Raw genomic sequence first — 20,744 nt, 5'->3', positions numbered from 1 at the left:
TTGCTGTAGAAAGCGCCCTGCCTCTGGCCTTGTATTACAGCCACACAAAACAGACTAAGAGAGGCTGTGCTGGAGGGGTTCACCAGCATCCTTGACCTCAGGGACGCACCCTCCAGCTGGAAACCATGCTTGCCATACCATGTCCCTCACCGGGGCCAGGGAAAGAATGCCGAGTCCCAAGAGTCTTTGTCCCTATTACTCTTTAGAACCCATAAAGGAACCAGCAGGATCCATCCCTCCCCCGAGAATCCTTTATTAGAGATGAATAAAAGAATAAGTCTGAGATGAACAAAAGCTGACCCTGTGGGGCTCAGAAGCAATCCTGCTTCTTTAGCATCAAGGTGCATCTCAGCCTCCACGGTGAACAGACTGCTGGCCGTTCACTGGGTGCCCTCTGGTCTCCCGTGTTTGGATTGGTCCGCCCCTGTAGGACCCAGCAGCGAGTGGCTAATAAAAACAGCTGTCCATGGTTGCTGACAGCATCTGTTTTCTAACTGGGGCTGAGCAGTGGTGGGATTTCTGGCCCTGGAAAGCGGACTCTTGAAGTTTGCTCTCCTTTCTTGGCCCCTCACTTCCCCTAGACGGGAAGGCTTCTGGTTTGATCAAGAGAACCGGGAGAGAAGTAGGATCAGTCAACCCAGACCATTCCTTTCCTTCCTGTTGAACCAAGGAGGCAGGCAGACAGGTGAGTTGAACTCGACTTCCCAGCTGAGGGACACAGCACAGACTCCGGGGAGGTGGGGGGTCGGGGGCAAGGCTCTCCCTCTAAAGGAGGCATTCAGAGTACTTAGCCTGTGCTGCATAGGCCTCGGCCAACTACAACTAGGTTGTAACAGTTGCAATGATCGGACAGGAGGCCAGCTGACATTGGTCCCATCTCTGAGCTCAGAGCCAGCCACCCTCTGCAATCTGGCTCTGCTCATTCCAAGTCAGTTCTTGAGACCCGTTTTCCAGCAAGGGACCACACCTATGGGATGCTTGTCTTATTCATGCGGCATCCATAGTACCTAGCAAAGGACCGGACACAAAGCTGGAATTCATTAAAGGAAAATACTAGGCTGATAAATGGCCCACAAGACAGTGCCTGAATGTGAATGGTGGGGAGCGGGTCCCACCCTCATAGTGAGGGACAGTCCTGGTCTGGTAAAGATTGAGAGCTGTGTAACTGAACCTAGCCCAGGCACCCTCAGATCTAATGTCAGGACTGCCTGGCCCAGGACATCAGTCCCAACATAGAAGGACCAGTGTCTTGGTAGGGATATGGTCCAGGGAAGGTGAGCTCCCAGTTGTGTGGGCTCAAGTCTCAGCTCTGAATGTCAGGGTCCAGTGTGGGCCATGCAGAGGGCTCAGCATGGAGCTAGTCATGCAGAAGCTGCAGAGAACCTGCCGGGAGAATCCCGGGCTTTGAGCCGTCTCCTTCCGTGTGGCTGACCTGGGAAAAGAAGAATAAGGAAGACACTTTTAAAGCTCCCTTTGCATCTTCTCTGGGAAATGGCTAGAGCTGGGCTTCACTCAGCTTCGCACAGCCCTGGGCTAGCGCAGGAAGGCGGCACCAGGCTTCACACTGGCCATCTCAGTCCACAGTGTTGCCACTGTGGAGAGAGGTCTCCCCTCCCTCTAGGCCTGCTCTTGACCAGCTCTACAGCCCAGGTCCCTGCACTTCAAACCACATACCCAACGCTCCTACCAGAATGTTCCTTCTAGACAGAGGCTGCCGAGCAGAGGGACTCTCTTCCAGACTCCGGCCTCCCCGTCTGTAGGACCGAGTGCTCTCCGAGCTGGAAGGCAAGAATGGCCAACGTCACTCTGCTGCCCAGAGCCCCTCAGAGGGACCCGGGTAGACAAACAAGGCTAGGGTGGTGGTAGATGGGAACCAGAGTCCACCAGGCCCCTAAGCCTGGGTCATCACAGGCCCTGGAGGGCTTGGAACTGATTTCTCCCCAGAGGGCTCTGAGGATGTTCCCAAGTCTACTTCTCCCCAAACTCAAGTCCAGACAAAAAAGGTTTGTAGAGAAGAGAGGCAGGCCAGGCAGCGATGGCGCACGCCTTTAATCCCAGTACTCAGGAGGCAGAGCCAGGCGGATCTCTGTGAGTTCGAGGCCAGCCTGGTCTACAGGGTGAGATCCAGGACAGGCTCCAAAACTACACAGAGAAACCCTGTCTCGAAAAACTGAAGTGGTGGGGGCAAGTGGGGGGTGGAGGGGAGAGAGGCAGTTGGATTGACAGATGAAGTTTTCATGGGGGCTTAAGAAGGATCCATGCAGGTGGGGCTAAGTTTTTTCTCCTGCTCCCAACTGCAGCCCAAGCCCTGGTCTCTTCTTTGGCTCTCCCGGCTGGACTTGAAAGCAGGTAGTACTCGGAGAAAACAAGCCACCCTCCACCCAGGTCCAGCCTACAACTTAGGTCCTAGAGTGAGACGATGACCCAGGCTTCAGACAGGTACTGTTCAAAGGTGGGGAGGACAACACCTGCTCAGAAAGGTCAGGGGCCACACTGGGTGGCACAGCAGGGCCGTACCAACCTGAACTTGACAGGGAGATGCACCTCAGTAGGAGTGGTCCCAGAAGCCGGCCCAGGTCGGCAGGTGCCTGGTGGTTCCTGGAGGCCTTCTTCGGGACTAGGAGGGGCTAGGCTCAGTCCCCCAGGTTCCACAGAGCTGGTGAGGCTGGATGAGGAAGACGCTGGACTATTTGGATTCTCTGAGACCTCGGGAGACTCTGACCTCAGGCTGGGGGTGTCAGAGCGATCTAGAAACGCAAAGTGACATTTGATTTGTAATTGCTCCCCTGTGGTAAGAAAGTAGAAATGTGAGGCTGGAGAGATGGCTCAGTGTTTAAGAGCACTGGCTGCTCTTCCAGAGGACCAGGGTTCAATTCCCAGCACCCACATGGTGGGTCTCAACCATCTATAACGGGATCTGATGCCCTCTTCTGTCACGCAGGTGTGCATGCAAATAGAGCACTCAGATACATAAAATAAATAAATCTTTTTTTAAAAAAAGAAGGAAAGTAGAAATATTTTCTTCTTTGTCCAATGTCAAAGCTGACTTTAGCTTCTAGGATCCATCATGTTTTCTCATAACTCCCCAGACCCTCTACCACCCAGCTCTCTCTCTCTCTCTCTCTCTCTCTCTCTCTCTCTCTCTCTCTCTCTCTCTCTCTCTCTGTTTTTGTTTTTTTGAGACAGGGTTTCTGTGTAGTTTTGGTGCCTTTCCTGGAACTCGCTCTGTAGACCAGGCTGGCCTCGAACTCACAGAGATCTGCCTGCCTCTGCCTCCCGAGTGCTGGGATTAAAGGCATGCACCACCACCGCCCGGCTTCAGCACTCTCATTTAGTACAGTCATGATGTGCTGTTCCTGTTCACCCCCACTCCTCAGTCTGGGCCTTCCTGCTCACCCCCCAAGCTCAGTTTAGGCACTACTTCCTTCAGGGAGCCCTCCTCACCCACTGTCAACTCCAGGAGGATCTACCCTTCCCTTTCTCTCTCTCCTGGCCTCCCGGAGCAAGCTCCATTCATCCAACATACAAGTCCAGGAGCACAGCCAAGCTCTGCTGTGCGCTGGAAGACCATGCTGCGGAGGACAGAGCCTGGACCTGCTGGGATCAGCACTCTCTAGGGTGTCGAGCCTCATGTTATGACCGACCGCTTCCCAGTCTCCATCCCCTCACTAGGCTCACACAGGGCACGCTCCACAAACTCTTGTCTTCTTGTTTAAGTGACGCACTTAAGAATCTGAGAAAGACCACCCTGGGTTGGAATCTCAGAAGCTTCAAGAACAGTGGCATATCACTTAACATCTCTTCCTTTACCTGAGGAGAGGATGGCAACCCTAAGGGAACCTTGACGGGCAGGATGGCCTTGCCGCCATTCATCCTTTGTTGTTGTTTTCAGACAGGGTCTCAAGGAGCCCAGGCTGGCCTTAAACTCAGTACATAGCCAAGTGTGGTCTTGAACTCTTGATCTTCCTGCCTCCACCTCCTCAGAGCTGGAGCTACAGGCATGAGCCACCACCCTTAGCTCTGGCATGCACCCGCAGCTCAGGGCCCTCACACAGCGATCTCTCAATAAATGGCATGATCACAACACTTCTGGGCAGCCAACTGTACCTCCACTGGAATGTCCTGCTCGCCCCGGGAGTATGGTCCTAGAGGAGTTTTTGGCAGGCAGGGGTGGGGGACTGTCCTCACTCTGGCTCTGAGAGGGAGCTGGTCCCGGGCTAGCAACGGTCTCGTAGGTCTTGTTGCTGATGTCCAGCCTCCCGCTGCCCCAGCAGGCCTGAGCTGGGGGCTTCACAGGACAGTGCTGTGGGGACAAGGCCAACTTGGTTTCCACAGCTCAGCTTGCTCCTTTCCACAGTAGGCCCAATATGGCTCTCGTCTGGTGCCCTCCAGCGGGGAAGGGCTGGGCCTACCTTTTCTTCCTCGTCCTCCTCACTGTCAAAGCCATGTTCCAGGGAATGTCCCCAGGGGTAGTCCATGTGGAGAGGGAAGGTGAGGGTCCCTGCTTGTGCCTGCTCCAGCTGACAAAAACAGAGGCTTGCCGTGTCAGAGGGCCAACAGGGGTGAGGAGGGGTTAGAGGGCGGCCTCTTCCCTCACACTCACCAGTTCTTCACACTCTTTGTGCTGTTTCTTCTTGGCTATGTCCAGAGCTGTCTCTCCGGCATCATTAACTGTGAAGGGTAAATCCGGGGACCACGGTCAGAATCAAGGCAGCGTAGGGGTCAATGTGGGCCTCAGAATTGGATTGTTTGGGTGTGAAAACTGGCTCTCTGACGTCCTAGCTCTGTGACCTTAGGTGACCTACTTTGGACCTTCCTGCCGCCACCTAGGCATATTTATTGTTACACAAAGTATTTCCTCATACTAAGGTCCCTCATCTTAACTCACATGTCTTATTGAAGGAGAGCATCACATGCCTCCATGACTCTGGTCCTTCGTTATGTATCGTGTGCAATACACAATAATGCAAGAGTCTCAGGTGTGCCCTGGGGTGTCTTGTGACCAAAGTCATGGGATGGCTGCAAAGCCCCTTCAGCAAAACAGAAACTGTTTTCCTCAAGGATTCTTCAAGGTCAAAGTACTTCTAAAAACCAGTTGTTCATTCTAATATCTACCCCACAAAATGACTCTGCTAAGTTCCTACAACACTACTTAATCTCTCTGGGTCTTTTTTTGTTTGTTTGTTTGTTTTTCAAGACAGGGTTTTTCAGTGTAGTTTTGGTGTCTGTCCTGGATCTCGCTCTGTAGACCAGGCTGGCCTCAAACTCACAGAGATCTGCCTGTCTCTGCCTCCCGAGTGCTGGGATTAAAGGCTTGCGCCATGAGCGCCTGGCTTCGCTGGGTTTTAACTGTCTCATCTATAAAATGAATATGATATCGGAAACTTTCTGGCCAGGCTGTGAGGAGTCACTGATTAACAGTACAGATCACTTGTCATGGGGCCAGACACATGTTATACAGTAAGCAGAGTAACAGTTCCATCATCAGTGTACCCAGATTCAGATGGGATTCAGTTTGCTCCATCTCCACCTTTCGGCGGGCTCACACCTCCCATTTTACAGGTGAGGAAGTTGAGGCTCTAGAAGTGAATGACAGCCCCCACCCCCGGGGCCAGAGAGGAGTGCAGAAGCAAGCCAGGAGCAGGAGTATTAGGAGTATGCCTGCAGAGTGTGCCTGCTGCCAGTGCTCTGGTCTGCGAGGCCAGGAGGCCCCACATGGGGCGGTCTGAGAGGAGGAGTCTGGAGGAGGCGTCAGGCCGCACCTGCCCCCACGCACCTGCCCCCACGGGAGCTCTCCCTTTCAGCAGCAGCTTGAGGCAGTCCAGCTGGCCGTGGAGCGCAGCGCAGTGCAGGGCGGTGTTCCCATCCGCGGCCTTGGCATCCAAGTGGCCACTGGAAGGAGGGCGTTGCAGGGAGGTTCAGGGAGGGGGACGAGCAGGTAAGGGGGTCAGGGGGAGGTTCAGGGAGGGGGACGAGCAGGTAAGGGGGTCAGGGGGGAGGTTCAGGGAGGGGAACGAGCAGGTAAGGGGGTCAGAGTCCCAGGGAAGGAGACAGGGCAGGGAGGCAGTGGGGGAACAGGGAGGCTGCTGGTGGCCGACAGGCTCTCACCCATTCTGGATGAGGAAGTCCACTAGGGGCAGGGAAGCCTGGCTGGCGACTCTGACGGCCAAATGCAGGGCGAGCTCTCCAGGTGCCTGAACACACACACATGCCTGAGTTTCCCGTCACCTGCCCTCAACCCAGTGCTGCCCTCTTGAACCCGGGTTGCCCCAGCATCTCTGGTTATGAAGTGGTCAGAAACTCCTCGAGATGAGACCATACGGACAGACCCTCCCATGAAGGAACCGTGAGAAAGCCCAGGCAGTCCTTTATGGTCTCCTTCAGTGGTTCCTCCTGGGCCCTAGGAGAAGGGGTTCCCAAGTCTCCATTGGGCTGGGGCTCTCCTTTTCTCCCACATCCTCACAGAGATCTCTTTGGCCTCTAAGTGTGCACATGTCCAGCTTCCCACCTCACCCAAGTGCTATGCCCTCACTGTCCACTAGGTGGCCTGTGAAGATTTCAGACGCGCAGTTCAGAGACATCCTGCCCCACATCCTCCCTCCAGGCCTGGGGGCTCACCCAGGGCCTCACAGGCTAAGCACACTATGCTCCATCACTGAGCTACAGCCCCAGCTGGAGACATCCAGTTGTTTTGTTTGTAAAAGATGGCCTTCATTCTTTCCCCCAATTTCATGTGCATGGATGTTTTGCCGGCGTGTCTGTGTACCACATGCATACAGTGGCCACAGAGGCCAGAAGAGGGCATTGGAACCCCTGAAACCAGAGTTACAGACTGTTGTGAGCTGCCATGTGAATACTGGGGATTGAACCCGGGTCCTCTGGAAGAGAAGCCAGTGCTCTTAACTACTGAGCCATCTCTCCAGTCTCATAACATCTGGTTTTTAAATGTCCAATCAGTCATGGCCACTCCTGCTGACGAGATCATTCTGAAACCCGTCCTCCCTCATGAATGCATCTCCAAAATGCAGTGGCGTTCACCGCTCTCCTTAGACCTGCCCCTCCCCACTTCCAAGGATATTGTTAACCCATGTTATAGACAAGGAAACAGGACTCAGAGAAGTTAAGTAACTGCCTTGGGTCGCACAGCTAAGAAAAGATACAGCCAGGATTCCAACCGAGGTCTGCTTGGCCGGAGTGACTCTCTTTCCCACCTAATGTGTAAGATTTGAGCAGATTGGGGCTGGAGAGATGGCCCAGAGATGGTTGCTGGCTACTCTTGCAGAGGTCCTGAGTTCAAATCCCAGCAACCACATGGTGGCTCACAACCATCTAGAATGAGATCTGGTGCCCTCTTCTGGCGAGTAGGCATACATGCAGACAGAACACTATACATAATATATAAATCTTAAAAAAAAAAAAAAAAAAAGATTTGAGCAGATGGTAGAAGATCGATCGTCACATCTGGTCCTAGAGGAAGTCTGAGGAGCATGTGAGTGTAGGCGGGTTAAAAGTGGCCCTAGGAGGGGGCTCTCACCTGCCCATCAGGCCCTGGCAGCAGCTGTCCAAAGTCCTGCCCATTGGCAAAGGCCTCCAGCACAGACAGGAGGTCCCTGCTGCAGATAGCTGTCCATAGCCTCTGGGGCTCAGGTGTGGACTGGCGTGCAAACCTGTGTTCCACATACTTGGCCACAATGTAGTTCCTGCGGCTACTCCTACCAAGACAATAGACAATCACAGGTCCTCAGAAGTTTTTCCACATAGTAACTTCTGGAACCACCCTCCAGGAGAACCTGGCATCCTGATAACTTCCATGTCAGAGAGCTGTCTCTCCCCAGCCTTCTGACCCCGGATCCCTCTCAGACTCTGGGAACTGGGGAGCTAGCAAACCCCACCTTTTGAGACTGTCCTTACATGTCACTCTCAGCAGAGGGTTTAGGGCTGCCGTGGGAGGGCAGACGGGCCTCCATGACTTCATTGAAGTGGGAGTTTCCGATGTTCAAAGCCAGCTGGAGGGACAGCACAGTGTGTTGAGTCAGCCAGGAAAATCACGGGTTAGGACAGAGAGCCCCTGGCAAGGTTCAGCCTTCAAGAAAGTTCGGCCCTTCGCCACCGTTCCCCAGGTGCCGCCCCTACCGACCCCACTTTGGTTACTTTGGATCCATTCCCAGTTAGCCAAGCTCGGTCTCCCGAGCCCCGCCCCACACCCCTAACATTTCTCTCTGACCCCTGACCCTGCTCTCACCAGCAGCTCGCAGGGGCCCAGGAGGTCCAAGGTGAGAGACTGTATGCGGGAGAAGCGCACGCCCAGCTCGCGGTGGACTCCCGAGCACTGGATGCAGGTGAGCACACCGAGGTTGGTGCTGAGCCACGTGGGGTCTGCAGAGGGACGCAGCTAAAGCCTGCAGCCCAGAGCCCCTTCTCCACACCCCCCACCAAACCTTCCCCCGCCCCCCCACTGACCTGCGGCCCCACAGTCGCAACAATGGCCATTCCCCGGCCTACTCTTCACCTCAGCGATGAGCATCTTGGTGAGGTCCTGGGGCTCGGCATCCAACCTGGCGCCGCCCCAAGACCACTGGCCCCCACTGGGCTCCCCATTAAAGGCGCTGCTCAGTGCTTCGTCCTTACTGTTCTGCAGCACTGACACCCATCTGTGCGGAAGGAACGGGCGCACTGGGGACAGAAGGCCGGGTGGGGACCGAGCTCCCTGCCCCATACACGCTGCCCCTACCACTGCCGGCCCAGCGCTGGCACTCACGCCTCACACTCCAGCTCGTCCTCTGCATGGAAGTGGTATGTGCGGTTATCTGTGGGTAAGAGAAAAGGACATCAAGCCCACAGATCACCCAGGCCGTCCCCAGGACAAGCACCTGTGTGCCACTGAGACCAGGCCCTCCTGAGTGTCACCACTTTCAGAAGCCATCTCCCAAGGAGGACCCCAGCTCTCCGTACAAGGCCTTGGCTCCAGGGTCAGTGCACAGCACACCCCCACATCCAGCTCAAGCACAGCATCCCCCCTACCCCCAGCCACCACCCCTCTCTACTCTCCTTGCTTCCTACCTCTCCCCCTTCACCCAGGCCTACCAGACCCCAAGCTGTTGTTTGATTACCATATGACTTTAACCATATGACACCCTGCTTCCAGACCCCATGGGTCCCAACTATCAGGGAACAAGTTCCAGACCTGTAAGAGGCGGTTCCAGGCCTTGCCTCTCACTGTTCCTGTGTGTGAAGTCCCTTGTAAGGCTGATGGGGGAGTCTGCATTCTGCTTCCATGCCTCCTACCCTACTGCGCCCCCTTAAAGCCCCCTCTTCCCATAAATGCTACAATCTCTGTGCCTCTCGGAGCTAAATGCAAATGCTCTCTCTACAGCAGGTCAGGTCTTCTGAGGGTCTCTATGCATGCCTCTCTCCTCTGGACACCCCGCCGCCCATCTTAGAGTCCTGGGTCCCCTCCTCATTCCTTCCAAGAGGGTTCCCTGAAGAAAAGAGCCTTAAAAAAAAATGAGACAGGGTCTCATGTAGCCCAGGCTAGCCTAAACTCCCCATGTAGCTGAGGATTACCTTGAACTTCTGGTCCCCCATGCTGGGATGACAGGTGTGTACCACCATGCCTAGTTCTCAGAACAGAACCCAGAGCTCCATGTCTCCAAGGGTGTGACCTACATTCCTGGCCTGAAAGACCAGCTCCTTCCCAGCCTGCCCTTCCTTCCCTTAAAGCCTGGCACTAAAGCCCCCAACACCATAGAGCCACAAAAAATTTAAATCACTTTCAAAAGCCAGATAAGCCAGAGCCATTCAAATGTGCTCTAATGGCCATCATACTTTATATACATATGAAAGTAGATGTGTTTTCATGTTCAGTGGGACGGGAGGTGAAACCTTGTAGAGTATCAAGCCCTTGAAGTCCTGGGTCTGCAGTGGTAGCCTTTGGCTACTTAGTGGGACTGAATCCAGAGCCCTGGCCGCGGCCCCTCAGGAGGAACACTGGGCAGTGTGGGGCTGGCAGAGACTACTCACGGGTCACCAGGTCAAAGCACCGTTTATCCTCAGGGTTTGGCCTCACTTGACATGTCAGCAGGGTCAGCTTCACCGGGGGCCGGTTGATCTGTGGGAATTGGAGGATGGAGGACACACGTGTTACCCCTGGGCCTCCGAGTCCTTTGTCTTCTATTAAATAATCATGACATGGGGCTGGAAAGATAGCTTAGAGGTTAAGAGCACTGACTGCTCTTCCAGAGGACTCGGGTTCAATTCCCAGCACCCACATGGCAGCTCATGACTGTCTGTAATTCTAAGATCTGACACTCTCACACAGAGATACATACACACAAAACACCAATGCACATAAAATAATAATAATAATAAAATAATAATAATAATAATAATAATAAAATAATAATAATAGTCACTACAGTCCTGTTCCTCCTGGGGAGGGGATGTGGACACCGTCCCTCCTCCCAGCAGGGATCGCTAACACTGGATCTGAGGGCTCCACATCTGTCTGCTCAGAGGCCTCACCATGCTGTGTGAGATGGTCAGGCAGCCATACTTGACGCCACACTTCCTCTTCTGCCAGACTCTTCGAATCCTAAAGCCCAGAAGGACAGGAAAACAGTGACCAGTGGCTCACATCTAATTCCCCTGCATCAGAGAACAGAATCTATGACCTTTCCTGCTCGCTGTGCTTCGCTACTCGTGGCCCTCAAGAAGTTCCCAGTATGAGGGGGACAGCCTCATGCTTTGGAATTCCTATTCTAGAGGGCCAGCATGACTCTGGTACCCTGAGAGCTTCTAGCCTGATGGAAGAAACGAAACTCATGGCCTCACTTATTTTGTGTGTGAGCATGCCAAAGCACAGGAATGGGGGGCAGAGGATGACCTGAGGGAGTCAGTGTGGTGGTCTGAATGAGAACGGTCCACACAGGCTCATGTTTGAATACCTGGTCTCCAGTTGGTAGAACTGTTTGGGAAGGATTGGGAGGTGTGGCCTATTGGAGGAGATGGATGTGTCACTGGGGAGGTAAGCTTTGAGGTTTCAAAACCCATGCCATTCCGTGTATGTTCTTTTTCTGCCTTGCGCTTGTTGGTGAGATGTGATGTCTGCTGCCAGGCTCCCTGCCACGATGGTCACGGGCTCACCTTCTGGAACTATCTATAACCCCCCTATAAACTCTTCCTTCCATAAGTTGCCTTGGTCACGGTGTCACTTCAGAGCAATAGAAAAGTAACTAAGTTCTCTTTCTACGGTGTGGGTTCCAGGGACTGAGCTGAAGTGGCAAGCGTGGCAGTGAGCACCCTGACCCTCTAAGCCAGTGGCTCCCAACCTTCCTAATGCTGTGACCCCTTAAATAGTTCTTCACTTGGTGACCCCCAACCATAAAATTATTTTGATTGCTACTTCATAACTGTAATTTTTTCTACTATTATGAACCGTATGTAAATGTCTGTGTTTTCTGATGGTCTTAGGTGACCCCTGTGAAAGGGTCATTCAACCCTGAAAGGCGACAGTTCTCAACCTGTGGGTCACAACTCTTTGGTAGTTAAATGACCTTTTCACAGGGGTCGCCTAAGACCATCTGCATATCAGATATTTACATGACAATTCATAACAGTAGCGAAGTTACAGTTATGAAGTAGCAATGAAAATAATTTTATAGCTGGGGGGGAGGGTCACCACAACATGAGGAACTGTATTAAAGGGTCACACCATTAGGAAGGCTGAGAACCACTGCCCAAAGGGGTCATGACCCACAGGTTGAGAACTGCTGCTCTAAGCCATCTCACTGGCCCCTTTGAAAATGAAAAGCTAATGACAGGAAGCAAGGCATAGTTGATGTTTTTATTTTTAGGCACATACAGTATACTGTATAGAGGGCAAGGATGAAGGCGTATTAAGTGCTTGGTAAGTACATAACTGCTGCTAGATATCAAACTCATGGATATCCCCTGCCTCAGCCTTCCAAATGCTGGGGTTAAGGGCATGTGACATGGATGGCTCTGTTGCTTCAGTTCTTGAAGAACAACCTTTAGTGACCTAAGAGTCACGTGCCCAGTTGACCTTTGATAACTGTATACCCATCAGACTGTGCAAAATGGTCCAGAGGAATATAGGAACAGTCCTTGGGGCAGGCATCCTCTCTAACCCGCATGTCCTAGCCGTGTGCCCTGGGCAAGCTGCCTAAGCTCTCTGAATCACTCACCCATCACTTTTCTTGTACAGGAAGCCCACCTTCTCAGTCCCAAACTGCTTGTTGCCTTGGTGCTGGTGGATGCTGTAGCCGCACCCTGAGTTCTTCCGGTTTGGATGCTCCTGCCCCTCAGACATGCAAAGGAGACTTCAGGGTGTCTGGGAGGGAAGAGCCCCGCGCTGCACTGCTCCTCGGGGGACGGGGGATGTGTGGGGGCCTCCCTCCCTCCCTCCCTCCCTCCCCCTCCCATCCTCTATACGCCAGGGTGGGGTGGATGGGTCAGACATCTCTTTTAGAATGATTCAGGGCCTGACCTCTCTGCTCTCCAGATGCAGCATCCCTCGGAGGGAGTCCCGGAGCTGGGTCAGCTTCTGCAGTTCCTCCTCCTGAGCTTGCCGAAGCTACGGGCAGAGGACAGGGTCCACAGCCAGTGAGAAGATGCTGCAGGGCACAGCCTGACCCAGCACACTGGGGCGCATCTCACTCTATGATGGGAGCCCAGCTCTCCACACTCATAGCTTCCCGGAAGGACGGGGGATTGAACCCATAACTGAGGGACAGGCCAGCCTTACCTCATGGACCGAGGCTGCCAGCTTGTCGATGAAGGGGGACAGGCTCTGAGCTGCCTTCCAGCCATCCTGGAAGAAGCTAGGAAAGGCCAGAGGCCAAACAAGGGACCAGGGAAGGATGGAAATGTGGATGAGGCAGAAGTTGGAGAAGGTCTCCCCCTATAGGGCACCCTGGGGCATGCAGCCTGAGGGTGAGAGGAGGCATGCAGAGGTGAGACTCTCCAGGTTCAGATCCCACTGACTAGCTTGAGAGCTTGATAAGTGGGCCTCAGTTTCCCCCTCTATAAAATATGGATAAATGCTTTATCTGCTCCAGGGGTGTTGGGGGATGGGTGGGATCACCATGCCCAATCCTTAGTGCCTGAACCATGGTGAATACTTTATACAGCAGCATCATAAAAAAAAAAAAAAAAAGTATTGCTCATGATGTTCAGACATACATAGACCTGGAGGGTCTCAAACCCCGGAAGGGGTGCTTTGTGCTGTCCCCCACAAGGCATTAAAGGTGGAGGCGGGGGAATACTTACTTGTGCTGGGCATGGAAGAACTTGATGAGGCTCTGAAGGAAGTCCGGGCCTTGCCTCACCTGACTTTCTCCAGCTTTGACAAGGTACTGGCAGAAGACAGGACAAGAAACGTGACGCAAGTCAGATCCTGGTGACGGGGTTCTGTTCTCCGCCCCAGGGCTAATCCTCTTAGCCGTGACTGCACCTTGGTTACATCCTACAGGCCAGCTGGCCAGCCCTAGGGCCTGTGACTGGTGCCTTGAGGGTCTGGAAGAGGCCAACAGGAAACACACCCAGCCCATCCTCACCGGGGCCTCACCGCACCTCACACATGTGCAGCTGGAAGACTCGTCGCTCTCGCTGCGTGTCATGGGACAGCTCCCCGTGGCTTCCTCCTGTGACCCTAGCTCGATCCCTCTCCTTCTCCAGCTTGGCCCTAGGTCATAAAGGAAAAGACATTGGAACAAGCCTCACCAACCCGTATCCCATCCACCATCCCGGCAATGGAGCTATGGTGGGGGGGGGGGGGCGGGAACAAAGCCCTCTGTGCCATCTGTGTGCTAGGACAGGCAACAAGAGAGGGTGGGCCAGGTCTGGGGAGTCCAGGGGGTCACGGAGGAGAAAGTCACTAATCAAATCTGTCAGGAGAGTAAACAAGAGACCTGGCCTCATCACGGCAGCTTAGGAAGCAATGTCTGTGCTGGGACTGGAACCCTGAGACACCAGCTTGGAAGGAGCTAGGCCTGGGCAGGAGGGCTAGACCGTGGGATACCATGAGGTGGAACACTTGGGGAGCTGTGCAGAGATGGACAGGGGTGGGATATTGCCTGAGGCAATGGCAATGGGGAGGCAGGACCACAGTGGGCCTGTTTCCCACCAGCTAAGCTTCTGGGTCTTTAAGCTGGAGCAAAAGGGAGGGCTTGAAGATGTTATGCTAGAGGTGATGAAGACCGGGTGGAAACAAGGATGACTAGTTCTGATTAGCTAGAAGGGACTTAGAGGATGTGTGTGGGACAGATGACCACAGAGCCTTGGTCCTCATGAGCTCACAGAGCTTCTCAGCCAAAGCTCTGAGAGCCTGTGGCACCCAGGCTGGGGCTGCAGCCCCAGGGCAGAGAGCTCGCCTAATACTCATGAATGTCTGGCTCAATCTCCACACCTCCCCTCCTAAAGAATGAAATAACTAGGGCTTCTCCCCTGCACCCCAACAGATCTCCAGGAGAACTGTTTCTCTTCTTTGGGGATGGTGGATCCATCTGTGGACAGTTTCCAGGAAGTCCACCCACAGCAGCCAAGAGTGTATTTGTACATCTCAGGCTGGGTGCTGGCATCCATGAACCCCACGTATAGGAGACACGTGCTTAACAGTTCTGCATCCCAGGGAATGTGAGCCCTGAGCCGAGCAGAGCAGGCACATGGGGTGGCATTACTCCCAGCTTTGCAGCCAGTGAGGTGCACAGCTTCCCCTCTTTGAGCCTCAGTCTTCAAATCTGGAAAATGGGGTGGCCTTCTATAGGCAAGTAGGAGACTGAGCAAGCAGAAGAGAGAGATGGAGAGGGGGAACGATGTGACTCTGAGAGGTAAAGACAGGTATCCAGGTGTAATGAGGAGGGAGAGAAAGATAAGACTCAAGGCACATCGTGCACCTGCCAACCTTAATGCCTTGAGCTAGGTTGTGATGCCAAGTCTCCTGCACACCTCTCCCGCTGCTCTCCTCTCCATCAAATCAAACTGCCCACACATCCTGCCCTCTGTGTGGATACTACCACGGCATGGCCACTTTGTGTTTTCATCATTTATTGAGTCACCTCTCTTCTTGTCATATAAACCAGCAAAATCCAATAAGGCAGGGCCCCTGGTGCTGGGACTGTTTGTTTATTTATTTATTTACTACCTATAGATTGGGGGTGACAATAGCACCTTCTCCTGCCGGGGGGAGCAAACCTGGTAATGGTATAGAGACTTTTCCCAGCTCCTGGTACTAAGGAAGCTCTTTCAAAGCATTGAGTGTGATTCTTCCTAATTTACTCTTCTCAGAGATGGGGTCTTATGTAGCCCAATCTGGCCTCACTGTGTATCAGAAGATCATCTTGTCCTTCTGACCTTGCAGCTTCCACCTCCCAAATGCTGAGAGTGTAAGTGTTCATCACACCAGGTTTTATACAGTCCCAGGGAACAAGCCCAGGTCTTGGTGTGTGCTAGGAAATCACTCTACCAACTGAACTACATCCCCAACCTGACTATTATTTTATTTTAAATTTATTTATTTATTTATTTTTTGTTTTTTGAGACAGGGTTTCTCTGTGTAGTTTTGGTGCCTGTCCTGGATCTCGCTCTGTAAACCAGGCTGGCCTCGAACTCACAGAGATCTGCCTGGCTCTGCCTCTCGAGTGCTGGGATTAAAGGCATGCGCCACCAGGCCCAGCTCCTGACTATTATTTTTAAGCACTGATTTTGTATCAGGGCTTCACACACTAAAATGATAAGCCCACAAAGCAGACTTATTACCCCATTATACAGATGAGAAGCTTAAGGTTTGTCCAAGTCACACAGCTATTAAGTGGCAGAGGTGGAATTCAAACCCAGCTCTATCTAATGCAAGCACCCAGAAGGTGGATCTCAGATCCATTCCACCATCTTGGTTCCCACCATCTATGGACATCCAGACTGTCTTTGTTAGAATTTACAGTAAGGGTGATAAAGCTGAAATTCAGAAAAAGTAAGTTGTTCAAGATCACAAACCGGGGCTGGAGAGATGGCTCAGTGGTTAAGACACTGGCTGCTCTTCCAGAGGACCTGGATTCAATTCACAGTCTCCACATGGAGGCTCACAACCATCTGTGGCTCCAGTTCCAGGGGAATCTGATGGTCTCCACAGGTACTACATGTACATAGTGTAGACATTCACCCAGGCATATATATATATATATATACACACACACACACACACACACACACACACACACACACACACACACACACACATATATATATATAGCAAGCTGGTCCCGGCAATGCTAGGGACAGGTGTCTGTCTGGGCTTCTGTCTCTCAGACCCTTCCCCATTATTCTGATCCCAGTTCTGGCACAGAGAGATAGAAAATCTTGCTGGATACTTTTGTTTTTAGATTTATTTATTTTTTTGTGTATAAGTGTTCTGCCTGTGTGTGTGTATGTGTACCACATGTGTGCCTGGTGCCTGAGGAGGTCAGAAGAAGGCACCAGATCCTCTAGAACTGACGGTTGTTACAGATGGTTGTGAACCTCCATCTAGGTACTGGGAATCAAACCCGGGTCCTCTGCAAGAACAGTTGGTGTTCCTAACCAAGGAGCCATCTCTCCAGCCCCAGCGCCGGGTACTTTAAATGCACTGTAAAACTGTGCCATTTTACAGATGAGGAAACAGATCTGTAGGGACCAGCCTATTATCTATTCCATGGTCCAGAGCTATGCAGATGGTGTTGGCAGCCTGGGCCACCCCAGTGCTGTCTGGCCTGGCCTGCATGTGCTAGAACCACGCAGGACCTTCCAGCTCACTAGCCTCAGACAAGACCTGGAGCCCCATGGAAAGGAATGCATAGTCACCTGTGCCAGGACATGCCACTCGAACACAGTCCTAGTCAGGGCCATATCAATAGCGTATCGGCAACCCTAGGCAAGCCTTGTCCTGTCAACAGAATAGTATTCTCTTGAAATGAGTTTCTTGTTTTGTTTTGTTTTCCGGAGCTGAGGACCGAACCCAGGGCCTTGCGCTTGCTAGGCTCTACCACTGAGTTAAATCCCCAACCCGGCTAAATCCCCAACCCTTGTTTTGTTTCTGAGACACGGTCTCACTTCCCTGACTGTCCTGGAACTCAATATGTACACCAGGCTGGCCTTAAACTCATAGAGATCCGCCTACCTCTGCCTCCCAAGTACTGAGATCAAAGGCACGTGCCACCACACCTTTGAAATCTTACAAAAAGTTTATGAGAAAAAGTTAGTAAAGGCAGAGTTTCTTGGGAAAGAATTATAGGGAAAGGTGATTCTGTCCATTTTGGTAGACGTGGCTCTACAAGGCTAAGGAAGAAGAGAGTCACGTGGTTCCCTCGGGAACTCGTACAGATAAGGCTAGCCTGTGTCTCTCCTGCCCATTTTTGGACCTCTGTATTGAACAGATGGCCACACCCCATCCCAGACAGGATGAGGCCCTGTGCTCACAGCTGGAGGGGAGGAGAGGTGGCCTTTCAGTCTGGACCGGGACAGGTGTGCGTGGCTGGAGGAGACGGAGAGACAGTAAATGCCCCAGCACCTGCTCTTCGGAACCCGTCCACAGCAGTCATTATGCACGGGAGCAAATATTAGTTCCCAGGACGCTTCCTCCCCGACAGGGAAGAGTAAATACCCTGCAGAATGTATCTGTGGGCACACCCTGCCCCAGCTAACTGTTGCTGTCTGAAAATATGTACTGATGCAGAAACATGGGTCACATTTTGGCATTTTTTTTTTTAGACAGGGTTTCATGCATCCCAGACTAGCCTCAAACTCTGTATGTAGGGGTGGGTAACCTTGAACTTCTCACCTCCTGCCTTCTCTTCCTGAATACTGGAATTACAGGTCTGTGCCACTGCCACACCCACTTATATTATGCTGGGGATTAGAACCAGGGTGCAATAGGCAAGTACTTCCTTCTTCTTCTCCTCCTCCTCTTCTTCTTTCTTTTTTGTGACAGCCCTGGCTGTCCTGGAACTGTAGATGAGGCTGGCCTCAAACTCACACAGATCTGCCTGCCTCCTGAGTGCTGGGGTTAAAGGCGTGCACCACTACACACTGAGCTACACCCCAGCCCTGTTTATTGTTATTTGTTTACTTGCTTTTGAGACAGGGTCTAATTATGGAGCCCTGGCTAACCTGGAACTCACTATGTAGACCAGGCTGGCCTCAACTCAGAGAGATCAACTGCTTCTGCCTCCCGAGTGCTGGGATTAAAGGTGTGAGCCACCAAGCCCAGCTATTGTTCTCATTTTTGAGGCAAGGTCTCTCTATGTACCAGGCTGGCTTCAAATTTGCAATCCTCCTGCCTCACCCTCCCAAATACAAACATAGGTATACATAACCACATCCAGCATCACAGAATATTTTTTAATAAAAATAGCAGATTACATAATATAGTTACTTTGATCTTAGTCTTGTCAACATATTTCACTGTATATAGAAGAAAAATAAGTGGAACAATATTATTGTCTCATTTCTGGTAATTAAAGGTTTTTCTCCTATGTTTTGGTAATTTCTCCTCACTTCATCTTTGTTTTCTTTTCTTTTTTTCTTTCTTTCTTTCTTTTTTTTTTTTTTGTGTGTGTGTGGGGGGGGGGGTCGAGACAGGGTTTCTCCATGTAGTTTTGATGCCTGTCCTGGATCTTGCTCTGTAGCCCAGGCTGGCCTCGAACTCACAGAGATCCGCCTGCCTCTGCCTCCCGAGTGCTGAGATTAAAGGTGTGCACCACCACCACCACCACCACCACCACCACCACCACCCAGGTATAAGCAGACTAATTTTTACAAGGAAGATTATAGGTTCTGATACAGGAACCTGAGAGAGCCCAAGGAGTCTGCTCAGGAAGGGTGGGCCACTGGACGCCACAGACTCCTCTGTCCCTGGGATGGCCCACCGCTGATGGCAGACCTACAGTATGGTGTGGAGCACACAGGAAGCCTGGGTATGCCCCCCCCCTCCTTCTGTGTCCAACCCTATGCTTGCAGCTACCATCTGCTGCCCAGCCGTGTGGCCCTGAGCTAACAACCAATCCCTTTGGGCCTCTGGACACTAACACCTCCTTCTCAGGGCCGAGTGATCTTGAGGATGCAATGTCCCTGTCCACGTGGGCACCATCCCATGGTCTTATCACAACAGCTCCCTTGGGTTGTCTTGTAGCAGAGACCTCAGTAGCCAGCCAGGCCTGGCCTAAGAGCCAGACACGCTGAATGACACACCCCAAAGTCAGCCTCCTTCTTCCACACAAGCACCCTCCCAAGTCTACCCTTCCAGGGTTACTTACACTTTGGTTTCATAGTCTTTCCACGCCTTTTCCAGGTGCTTTTTGGAATCCTGGGTTGAAAAAAAAAAAAAAAAAAAAAAAAAAAAGTTGCCCAAAGGGAAATGTGAGCCCTGGAATAAACAGTACACTCTGCTACTTTGAGAGGGACCTCACTCTGAAGTTATGTTGTCCAGAGCTGTCCTCCAACTGACACCCACTCACATACCCAACCAACTCCCTTCCCGAGGATCAGCCTACTCCAACTTCTCCCTAGAGTTGCTAGGAACCAGTCAGGTGTGGTGGGTTCTAGCCTGGGGCGCAGCCGACCTCTGGGCTCTGCTCTGAGTCTTCTGGTGGGCCATGGAGGATGAGCGGCAGGAAGATGAAGGTCAAAACACCACCCCCATTTTATCCTACCAATTTCCCCTGTCAGATATGAGGCCACCCTCCTACCAGGAAAGAGTATGAATGCACAGACTGGTTGACAAGTCTCCCTAAGGCCACACAGCAAACCAGTAAGACACAGCTGACTCCTGGCCTGGCTAGCCTGGGCCAGATGGCTGAGCCTGAGCTAGCTCAGCTATCCACACCCTCCTAGACAGCCTTAACTTCTGAGAAAAAAAAAAAAAAAAGTCACCTGTCTGGTTTGGGAGGTTCCCAGGCTGGTGTCACTTTGAAATGAGGACAGTTCCTCCCCCATGCTTTGTGGGGCAGACTGTGCAGGGAGGTGACAGCGCCACCCTCCACTGCAGGACCTTTCTAATGGACCCAGAGCCAGCAGATGCAGAGGAGCAGCGGTGGGGCACTGGGGATCCTGGGCCTGCACCCTGAACCTCCCATGTACCAGCATGCGGGGCTCAGCCATCCTTGAGCCAGCTAGCAAAGGTGAGGAGCCAGAGCTGGCGCCAAACCCTACACGCGGCATGGATGCCAGGCCCTCCACTGACCCAAGGGCAGGATGAGGCAGGAGTCCTGCAGTGACAGGCCCTGACTGGCCTCTCCTCCTGCCCAGCCCTACATCCACTGTACCCTCAGCAGCCCCCTCTCTCCCACATGGACACTCACATGCCGCCCGTCCCTTAGCTGCCCCTTCATCAGACTGTCCAGTGGGAAGGAGACAATGTTGTTCAGGTTCTGAACCTGCAAAAGCAGAGAGCCCGGCCCAAGGGGATCAGGGTCCAGGGAAGTACGAGAAGGCAAAGTGTGTGCAGGGAGGTGACACAGGAGTGTGCGAGGCAGGGGGAGGACGAGAGGAAGGGGCAGAGGAGGACGGGGTGTGGAACTCAGTGCCCTCCCCGGACCGCTGCACCCCTGCATGGGACTCTTTCTGTCCTGTTGCAGGACTGAGGACTGCCTTTGCTGCTGAGTGAAGCGGAGCAGTGCAGGGAAAAGGGAGGCTAGACATCAAACAAAGCCGAGGGCCCGGGGACGACTGTGATCCCAGCACTCAGAAGGCCGAAGCCG

General features: G+C 52.7%; 1 protein-coding gene across 2 annotated transcripts in view; it reads right to left on the bottom strand.

Annotated features, from left to right (window-relative positions):
• Positions 1 to 237: 237 nt before the first annotated feature.
• The window catches only part of Asap3 (ArfGAP with SH3 domain, ankyrin repeat and PH domain 3), a 43,429-nt gene continuing 22,922 nt past the window's right edge, over positions 238 to 20,744 (bottom strand). The window contains exons 4-25 of one of the 2 annotated variants that reach the window (XM_076565410.1): positions 20,346 to 20,420; positions 19,302 to 19,351; positions 13,591 to 13,702; positions 13,288 to 13,373; positions 12,764 to 12,839; positions 12,506 to 12,592; positions 12,204 to 12,313; positions 10,522 to 10,591; positions 10,021 to 10,108; positions 8,759 to 8,807; positions 8,461 to 8,651; positions 8,243 to 8,376; positions 7,912 to 8,006; positions 7,535 to 7,712; positions 6,109 to 6,194; positions 5,777 to 5,892; positions 4,604 to 4,671; positions 4,413 to 4,520; positions 4,108 to 4,303; positions 2,522 to 2,747; positions 1,688 to 1,778; positions 238 to 1,432 (exon numbers count right to left, since the gene is read on the bottom strand). In XM_076565410.1, the coding sequence (XP_076421525.1) occupies positions 1,358 to 1,432; positions 1,688 to 1,778; positions 2,522 to 2,747; positions 4,108 to 4,303; positions 4,413 to 4,520; positions 4,604 to 4,671; positions 5,777 to 5,892; positions 6,109 to 6,194; positions 7,535 to 7,712; positions 7,912 to 8,006; positions 8,243 to 8,376; positions 8,461 to 8,651; positions 8,759 to 8,807; positions 10,021 to 10,108; positions 10,522 to 10,591; positions 12,204 to 12,313; positions 12,506 to 12,592; positions 12,764 to 12,839; positions 13,288 to 13,373; positions 13,591 to 13,702; positions 19,302 to 19,351; positions 20,346 to 20,420 (2,367 nt within the window). In that variant the 3' untranslated portion in view covers positions 238 to 1,357. The remainder of the gene's footprint in view (positions 1,433 to 1,687; positions 1,779 to 2,521; positions 2,748 to 4,107; positions 4,304 to 4,412; positions 4,521 to 4,603; positions 4,672 to 5,776; positions 5,893 to 6,108; positions 6,195 to 7,534; positions 7,713 to 7,911; positions 8,007 to 8,242; positions 8,377 to 8,460; positions 8,652 to 8,758; positions 8,808 to 10,020; positions 10,109 to 10,521; positions 10,592 to 12,203; positions 12,314 to 12,505; positions 12,593 to 12,763; positions 12,840 to 13,287; positions 13,374 to 13,590; positions 13,703 to 19,301; positions 19,352 to 20,345; positions 20,421 to 20,744) is intronic. The other variant, XM_076565411.1, reaches the window with a different exon arrangement.

The sequence above is a fragment of the Peromyscus maniculatus genome, chromosome 2, assembly GCF_049852395.1.
Source record: "Peromyscus maniculatus bairdii isolate BWxNUB_F1_BW_parent chromosome 2, HU_Pman_BW_mat_3.1, whole genome shotgun sequence".
Lineage (NCBI taxonomy): Eukaryota > Metazoa > Chordata > Mammalia > Rodentia > Cricetidae > Peromyscus > Peromyscus maniculatus.
This window is presented reverse-complemented; position numbering and strand designations above follow the sequence as displayed.